The sequence below is a fragment of the Ictidomys tridecemlineatus genome, chromosome 2, assembly GCF_052094955.1.
Source record: "Ictidomys tridecemlineatus isolate mIctTri1 chromosome 2, mIctTri1.hap1, whole genome shotgun sequence".
Lineage (NCBI taxonomy): Eukaryota > Metazoa > Chordata > Mammalia > Rodentia > Sciuridae > Ictidomys > Ictidomys tridecemlineatus.
Window position 1 is genome coordinate 132,466,857 of NC_135478.1, and position 9,252 is coordinate 132,476,108.

General features: G+C 48.9%; 1 protein-coding gene across 1 annotated transcript in view; it reads left to right on the plus strand.

The window, feature by feature from the left end:
• The window catches only part of Nudcd3 (NudC domain containing 3), a 106,626-nt gene extending 97,858 nt beyond the window's left edge, over window positions 1-8,768 (plus strand). Inside the window, exons 5-6 of the mRNA XM_005319239.5 lie at window positions 534-722; window positions 6,034-8,768. Coding sequence (XP_005319296.2) covers window positions 534-722; window positions 6,034-6,144 — 300 coding nt within the window. The 3' untranslated portion in view covers window positions 6,145-8,768. The remainder of the gene's footprint in view (window positions 1-533; window positions 723-6,033) is intronic.
• The last annotated feature ends 484 nt before the right edge of the window (window positions 8,769-9,252 follow it).

A 9,252-nucleotide genomic window follows, 5' to 3' on the forward strand; every position in this document is an offset into this window, starting at 1 on the left:
TTTGTTTGTTTGTTTGTTTGTTTGTTTGTTCTGAGACAGTAGCTTGCTAAGTTGCTGAAGCTGGCCTTGAACTTGCAATCCTTCTGTCTCAGTCTCCTGAGTCACTGGGATTACAGGCATGAGCCACTGCCCACTGCAGATAGGCTTTTCATGGCAAGATTGTGTCAGGCTAGGGTGGACCAGGACTAGGTCCAGATGGGCCAGGAGTATCTCTTAAGAGAATATCCTCTTGTGAGAATGGACAGGGTGGGCACATATTGTCGGCATCATTCTGACTCTGAGGATCTGGGACCTGGTGGTGAAGGTCTGAGGTACCTGCAAGATGTAGGTCTCTTTGCTCCCATTATGTTCTTGGGCTCAAAGTGTTCTGGCACTCTTTCCTGTATGGCACCTTCCTTTGAATGGTTGATCCTGGTCTCACCCTGAAATGTCTGTCTCTCAGCAGCCTCTCTGCTCTGTCCCTAGCTTTGGAGACCTGGCCCATGGCTGTCAGTTCCCATCCCTAATATAGTTCTCTATCCTGTTTGTCCCAGGTGAACCTGAGCAAGGTGGGTGAGTACTGGTGGAGTGCCATCCTGGAGGGAGAGGAGCCCATTGACATCGACAAGATCAACAAGGAGCGCTCCATGGCTACTGTGGACGAGGAGGAGCAGGCAGTCCTAGACAGGCTCACCTTTGACTACCACCAGAAGCTACAGGGCAAGCCTCAGAGCCATGAGCTGGTATGCACACTACGGTCTTCCTTGCCCTGGTGAAAAGACTGCTAGCAGCAGTGGGGTGGGCAGTGTTGGTGGTGGGGAGGAGGGTGGTGGATGGGCCAGTCTTGCTTCAGCCTGCTGTACCACAAGCTGCCCTGCCAGTCTTGGCTCAGGAGGCCCAGGAGGGGCCCCATCTTACCTGCTTTTATCACCTGTTCCCTGCCTGAGGATAGGTACACACTGGTATTCCAGCCACATTCTCATACCCAAGCCAAGAGCCCAGGAGGCAGGACCTGGAAGGATGTTATGCAATGTGCCCTGCCCACACTGGAGCCTAGAAATGTCTAGTGTTGACAGCTCTTACCTCTGTGCCTCATCCACACATAACTTGCCTAGAGCTCCATGGGCCCCTCAGTGGAGGAGGGGAGAGCCGGCCTGTAGAGCCAGCCTGGTTTCTGACTGTGGAGGGCCTGATATAAGGCAGGTAGCTAGCAATTCACTTATTGTGAATGAATGTTGGGGCTGTGACTGGGGAGGTATGAGGTCAGCAGCTATTGGGGGATCAGGAGGCTGGTTCATGTCTGACCCAGCAAAGAAAATGATTGATTAGAAAAACATGTTCACTTTTCCTTATTTTAATAATCCTACAGGTAGCGCCTTAGGGAAGAAAAGGCTGCTTTTCCTATTGTCACCTTCCAGGGTTTATCCATACAGTGCTGTAGGTTTGGACAGCAGCATGCACATGGACCAAATACAGCCTTGGATCAGTAGGGAAAGGTCAGCTGCTGGGTATGGGTCAGTGTCCGAAAAGCCACACAGATTCATATTTTCTTCTTTGTCTCTGGAAGAAGCCTCACGTTGTGGTTTGTCCCTTTCTTTTTGGGGTGGCAATACATATTGGGGGCTTCTGTATACTCTGCTGCTTTGTCAGCCACTGTTTCCTATCTTCACAGGTATGTCCCTATCTCTATAAGGTTGAGGTGTCTGGAAGTTTCCTCTCCTTCCTAGGCCCTGCCACACCAGGGCATGTAGTGAGCACATACTATGTATGTGTAGGGTGGGTTGGCTAGCTGCTCTGCACACTACTCCTGGAATGATGGTTCCCCCCCACCCACAAAAGCAAAATTGAGCTTTCTTTCTTGCTTGCTTTTTTTTTTTTTTTTTTTTGGTGTGGTGTTGGGGATTGAATCCAAGGCCTTGTGCGTGTGCAGCAAGCACTCTACCAACTGAGCATTATCCCTAGCCCCAAGATTGAGTTTTCAAGGTCTCAGAATATGGTTAGGCAGCTCAAGCAGCCTGGGTAGGGTTTGACCCCAGATCTAATTTCAGACCTTCCTGTCCTTGTGGACCTGGCTCCCTCAGCTCAGCCCATTCCTCTGTGGAAGAGACTGTTCCTTTCGGTTTGGCCCCCTTTTTCACCTAGGGCACAGTTTGGTTGAACAACATCTCTTCAGGGTCTCTGTGGTACAGAAGTCACAGAAAGCTCCCAGCATCATCTCAGATCATGTGGACAGCCAGAACTAAGTGGTTGCAATTTAATCTAGCCACTGCCCTTGTCTGTGAGCCTTTGCCCTGTGGGTAGGGCCTGAGGACCAGTCCATCCTGTGTCTGGGGTCAGCACTCAGAGGGCTGAGGTTGACTTCCCGGGAAAGAGAAACTATTTTGACTGGAGAGCATACATGCAGATGCCCATTGTGCTGAGAAAGTGAGAAAGAAATCCTATCAAGCATTCTTCAGAAGCATATATTTGTGCCACAGGACAGAGAGAACAAGGACCCAAGATCCTCACATCTTCCCCAGATGCCAACATCAAGTTTTTGTTACAGAGAAACACTAAAAATTTAAATTTATTGTGGCTTCAACTATATTTGCGCCAAGCTTCAGTGAGGTCTTGGTAGACTTAACTATGATATATGATATAAGCTAGAATGTTCTACGACTTTTTGCATCTCTGCCCTCAAGGTCCCTGTGATTACATCTCTTGCAGATGTAATCTGCAAAATACCAGTAATGTTATTTGTCTGGGAGTTGCCAATAGTACAGGATCTACATGAAGTATTGGGGCTTCTTGTTCTCTGTTTCCTTTTTTCCCCTCCCTGTATCCTTCCTTCTTCTTGACCTTTGGCTCATTCTCTCTTTCCCTTCTTTACACTCAGTGCTGATGTCCTCTGGCTTTGCCCAGTGTCACTGTCCTTGAGAGCTGACATGAGCTGGACATGGTGTTAGTCTCTGCATCCTCAGCAAGGGCAGACACAGATCTGCCTTGAAAGCATGGAGAGTCCTGCCACTTATATCTGATCTCTCCAAAGACTAGTTCAGTCCAGCTTTGCAGTCTTATTGATGGTCCTCTTCAGGAAAAGGATGCTCTGTTTTTCTCATTCTTGGGGTCCTGTTGGGGGAGAGGGGTCGGAGGGCTACTTGTTCTGGTGACTGCTATTCTGCCCACTGCCCAGGACTGGGAACAGAATCACCTGCTGCTTATCCCTAGAAAACTGAGGCAGCTTCCAGGAAAGTTTTACCAAAACAGACTAGCTTCACCGGGCAAGAAGTAGCAGCAGCATATACCATACATGTGCACCATGTATTTGTGCACTTACATGCAGCCTCCCCCTGGACTCCAGGGTACTATAGAGGAAAAAGCACTGCATTGGGCTATAGATGGCTTGCTACATCTATAGACGGCTGGACAACTGATTGTGACCAGCATTGGGGAGCCTAGGGGTTGGGAAGTAACTCAATTAGGAAATATCCAAAGAAGAACCTTGAGGACACTATAGTCTAGTGCATAGATCTGTGTTGAGTCTAAACTGATTCAACCGTGAACTTGCAACATGGTCCAAGCAGCATGCCGATATTTGAGGGGTTGTATGACCTTGCCCAAAGGTCTACCCTGGGAGACCCTCAGCAGCCCAGGATTGGCAGCCCATGAGTAGGACTCTGGGTGACTCCTCACCAGGACTGACCTACTCTTAGATGACCAGAGAGCTTCAAGCCCCTAGGCTGTGGGTCTTAATGAACCCCCTTCTTGGAACTGTTGTCATTCAGAAGAATGTGTATCCCACAACCTGCCTGACACCAATGCCAAAGTGTCAGCTCCTCACTGGTCTTGGCACAGCTTGGGGAAAGGTCCTCAGTTCATGGGGGCCCTGACAACCTATGGGTTCCATATAAAATATCCTTAGCTCCTTTTTTATTAAATGAAGAAATAGACCCAGAAAGGTCCATACCCTTATGTGGCCTCATATAATTTAGTCACACTTTACTCTTTGTTATCAGGGTACCTCATGGGCAGAAGGACCCTCCAAAAAGTCAGGTGGGTGGTCAAGGTTGCTGCGCTAGGATCATCAGGCCTCACTAGTAGAGAGAATGGAAATAGGGCCAGGTTCTCCTGTCAGCCTCCATCTGCTGCGCACATCAGCGTAGTCACAGTTACCAACGTGCTCTGGCATTGATGCCCATTTATGGTGTGAACTCAAGAGTTTTCTAAATTTGCCAGGATTTCAAATTGTGCTTCTAATGCCACAGATGCTATGTATTTTGAAGCATTTTAATTTCAAAATGATAACACTTTTCTTTTGTTGCTTTAAATTTTTTGATGTCACTGTGAATTCACCTCTTCTCAAGGTTAACAAGTTTACTCCCCTTCATCTTTTTCCCCAGTTTAATTTCTTTGAGCAGAAAGGGAGGGTGGAGTGCACAGGTGTTCAGTCTGCACTCAGAGGTGTCTATTTAGAGTATCTCCAGCTGGGTGGAATTCACCCTAAAAGTCAGTAACTGACATCGCACAAGCACATGCCAGCATTAATATGGTGGCTGGACCTACGAGTGAATTTGGTGACGTACAGGAATGTCTACTCTCCACCTTTGCCCCAGGGAAGGTCTGGACACTGATCCTGACTCCCTAGGGTCCAACAATTTTAAGATGAAGTCTAAAAATCTACTCCTTACATCTGGCTTCCTACATTGAGCCTCTACACAGCCTCCAGACTCTTGGGGTCAGAGGAGGCTGCTGTACAGCTCTGTAACTGTTAGCCCTCTTGCTGCCCCTCACCCTCCAGCTGACTACAGCTCTGTTAGGGCATAGAGGCCTCCTGTGGCCTCCTTCTTAGCATGTCAAGACCATTCTTGTGTTTGGTTGAGACCATCCAGCTTCATGCTTCCTTTTGGCCAGGCCATCAGGGTTGTGCAGAGGGGCTTCCTGAAGTCCTCCTTGCCACCCCTGTCACTTGGTATGCGCTAATTGCTCTGACCCCACTGCAGTGCCTTAAAGTGGTCATTCCATTGGCTCTGATCTGAGTTATCTATAAGAAGTTGAGAATACTGATCAGTCCCTAATATGTGTTATGGATCCAACATGCTCATTGCTACTAGGAAAAAGAAAGCCCCCTTGTCAGGAAGGTTTTATTTTACAAGGAGAAGCTATGGTATGGAAAATTCAGAAGCTTTACCAGATGCTAGGAATTTTTGTTAGAGTTGTGTATCTGTCTTCCAGGCCTGTTCTTCAGGCTTTCTGCAACAGAAACCACAGACTCCATTGGTGGGATAACCCCTGGCCCTATAACATCAGCCTCTTCATTTCTTGTGGTTGAAAGAAGAGATCATCCCCATCTGTGGGTACACTTGAGGTGACCAGGTGAGGAGGACAGATGCTTAGAGAAGGGCTGGCCCACCAGCCTAGGCTCGGGTGCCTCCCTCAGGGTTACAGCCTTCCTGACGTCCCTTGACTACGGCCATACTGCTATGGTCTGCTTGCTGACCCTTGGAGGCTAGGCGTTCTGCAGTGGTCATGTGCTAGAAAGGAGCTAAGTCTGTCACCCCTGACTAGGTCCCCAAGGAAATAGTGGGACATTCTTGACTGGTGGATTCTCTACTGGACATTCTGAGGTCTCTCCTCCTGTACCACATCTTGGGTCAACCTTGAATTGTGTGATGATGGCAGTTGTCAATGACAAGAACTTTTTCCTTTGGGAAGGCGATATGGGAAAATGCCTAGTGGGGTTCTAGGCTCTGTAGCCTGTTTGGAATTTGGACAGAAATTCTGGTAGAAAGGGAAAGAAGACGTGAACCATAGAGCGCTGTCATTGCTTTACTGGAGACAGAAGAGAGGATTAGAAATTCAATCTGTGGGGAGCGCAGTCTTACAGGAATTGGCAGTCACCCAGTGCCTCCCTTGGTCTTGAGCTGCTGGAGGGTATACGGTCCTCCAGCCAGTTTGTCTTACGGGGCAAGTTCCCAATCCCTGAGGAAGCAGTTCTGTTCCTGCAATCCATCTGCTCTGGGAGGAAGCATGCAGTCCCTTGTGATCCCCTTTAATCTCTCTATTTTCTGTTTGTAGAAAGTCCATGAGATGCTGAAGAAGGGGTGGGATGCTGAAGGCTCTCCCTTCCGAGGCCAGCGATTCGACCCAGCCATGTTCAACATCTCCCCGGGGGCTGTGCAGTTTTAATGACCAGAAGGAAAGGAAACTCGCCAGCAGGGAGGCAGAGGCTTTGTTCTCAGCTGTCCCTCTCTCTCAGCTCCCTGTGTGCCAGGGACTTGCTCGTCTCATTCACCCCTAGCCATCCTTTCTTTCAAGGGTGAACCAGGCCATCAACCCTGACCTTGCACCTCCAGGCTGTTCCAGAGAAGGTGCGGGGCCAGCCGCTGCCTGGTGGCCGCTGCGGCCAACACTGAATGAAGGTGTTTGAAATGCAGGAGGGACACGTCCCAGTAAACTGAGAGCACATGCTTCATCTCCACAGCAACCAGCCACTGCAGGCAGCATTTCTTTCCTCCTCTGCTCTCTGCTTGCTGTTGTTTTGATGCTATTCTGCTTGCTTTTCTTCTGGTTGGGAGTGGGGAGTTGCTGGGCTCTTGGACGAAGCCAAAGTTGAAGTGTGTGGGGTGCAGCACTTGCATGAAGGCAAGTGGGGAACAGCTGTGGAGCTGCTGCTGGGGCCACTGTGGGAAACCCGTACCCCTTGACCTCATTAGGTATGTTCACGTGCAGTCTTGCTCATCCATTTGTAAATGTGCTCTGTTTGCCTCGGCCGCATAGGCAGAACAGCAGAAACTGCAGTCCTATTTTCACATTCTTGATGTTGGGAGAAAGTCTGGGGTTCTGGTCTCAGGCCCAGATGCAGTGGGAATTCTGTCTGCCCTCGGATTGCGGCTGCTTTGCTTTGTTTCTTGTTAAAGTGAACTGAGCCTGGCCACCACTGCATGGTACACCCTGCTTGGCTCCCTGTGTGACCTCTTTGGGTGTGCTATGTCAAAGCATGGGCAAGAACCAGGCATCCTCAGGAGACCACACCAGGTCTAGCAGCTCATTGGCAGATCATGTCAACCACAAACCCTGAGCAGCCTTGACCTCGGGTGCCTCAGGAAGAGGAATTTCTGTACAGGCACGAAGGCACACTGTCCCACTGTGACAGATCCCAAGAAATTGAAGACCCTCATACCAGGCACTGGACTGTGCTCCCTGGATCTCCTAGTCTGTCCCCCCTGTTGTCCAGGGAATGGGCACCATCTCAGTATCCCCAAGCCCATGCCTTGAGCCACAGCACTGACTCTAGCCAAGTTATGAAGACCTGACTGAGGGGCTGGGCTCCAGGTGCTCTAAGTACTTACAGGACTCTCTCTGCCTGTTACCAGGAATGTGGTATCATCAGTGCCCAGCACTGTCCATTCACCTAGCTGGCAGCCTCAGTGTATGAATAAGTCACACCACAAGTCTTTGTACCCTGGTTATACCCACGGCCAGCTGGAGCCAAAGCCTAAAGATGCTGGGCAACTTGCTCTTGGCAAAGAGCACCGGCCTGCAAGCTCTCTGCAAATGCTCAAGAGGGACTGTCTAGGAGAAAAGTTGGTGGGACATCCTTCCAAAGGCTTCCACATTGAACTGTGTAGATAGGATCTAGTTTGTTGTAGTCATTTTGGGCTAGATTTCTGGTTTACAGTGGTGGCCGACAGCCCTTATAAAAAGTACATCCTGGGGCTGAGGTTGTGGCTCAGCAGTAGAGCACTCACCTAGCATATATGAGGCCCTGGGTTCGATCCTCAGTACTACATAAAAATAAATAAATAAAATAAATGTATTGTGTCCAACTACAACTAAAAAACAATTTTATATATATATATATATATATATATAAAATATATATATATATATATATATATAAGTACATTCTGGGAGGTATTCTATGGGTCCAAAAATGTCATACTGACTGTCAAGGGAGAGCAGAGAACCCCAAATGCTCCTTTTGAAATGTGAGAGCTCTGCTGTCTGACATTGTCACCAAGCTAGTGTGGCCCCTCTGAAGAGATCTTGAACCCCAGGAAGCAGAACTGATTCACCTTCAAGAGATTCTGAAGAAACCTTTGTTGTTTTTTCCTGAAGTTTCATCAAGGTCCTAGGATTTGCAAAACACTGTCCCATACAACTGTCACACCTAACAAAAAAGAGGTCTCGGGATGAATGTGCATGTCTCCCATCTTATCTGTGATTCCCGAATTGGCTGCCTCCTCCCTGCCCCCCTCCCTGTGGACAGTCTTCCAGGAGGGATGAGGTGTGTGAGCTCTGCTCCTCATTGTTTGGGAGACTGAGTTGTTCACTTCTCTGACTTGTCTTCCTTTTGCCTGGATTTACTTTCTGTGTTGCATTTCTTCCCAGTCCCTGCCCTTCTTTAACAAACAGTAAACCAGTGTTTAGGAAAGAGTAGCTGAGATGGGCAGCGTTGGGTGTTAGCTGTGTGGCAGGAGCCTGGTCTGGTCCTTGGGTACACAGTGTGGTTTTGGGTTCTGGGCCCACAAGCCTTGTTCCTGGCCTGGCTCACTCCTAGCCAGGCTGGGGGATGATTCTCCAAGCTGGGGCTCCTGCTGGACCGTCTAGCCTCTGGAGCTGGCACACTGCCTATTTTCTCTTTTTAGACACGACAGCTGCAGTTTGGCCACTAAGTCCCACCAGCTGAGGTCTGAGGAAAATGGGGTGACTCGTCCCCCTTGTCCAGGGGCCCAGGAGAGTGGGGTGTCCAGCCTGCAAAGCTGCTCCGGCTCCTCTGTGTTGGTTTGCAATAAATCTGTATTTAAGCAGTTCTGAGTGTGGCATTTGCTCTTTACAGTTCTGTTTGTGAGTTATCATTACCCACAATTTCTAGTCACGAGGCTTTGGGCCCCAGTATACAGCCAACACCAAAATGGGGAATCTTTTCCATCCAGCCTAAAAGTGCTGGCAAAACTTCACACAGCTTTCAGAAATCCTATAAGCTTTTGATCAGATAAAAGAATGTAACTAGCTCTGACATAATTTCAAATAGGTCTGGAATTCTGTTTACCTGAAGGCTCAGGTTGAGTGCAGAATTCTGAATGACCCTGCTGGATGGTGAACAGGGCGCCTTCACTCATTTCACCAAGCTCCCAGCCTGTGGGTCTCCAGGCACCTCTGCACTGCCACAGATCCTCCAGGTGCACATCTTCAGGTTAGCTGCATTGTCTTCCACCAAGACAGCCTGACATCTGACTCAGAACCCCATCAGATCTCAGGTTATTCTATTCTGTGTCCTTCCCCTATTCCAGG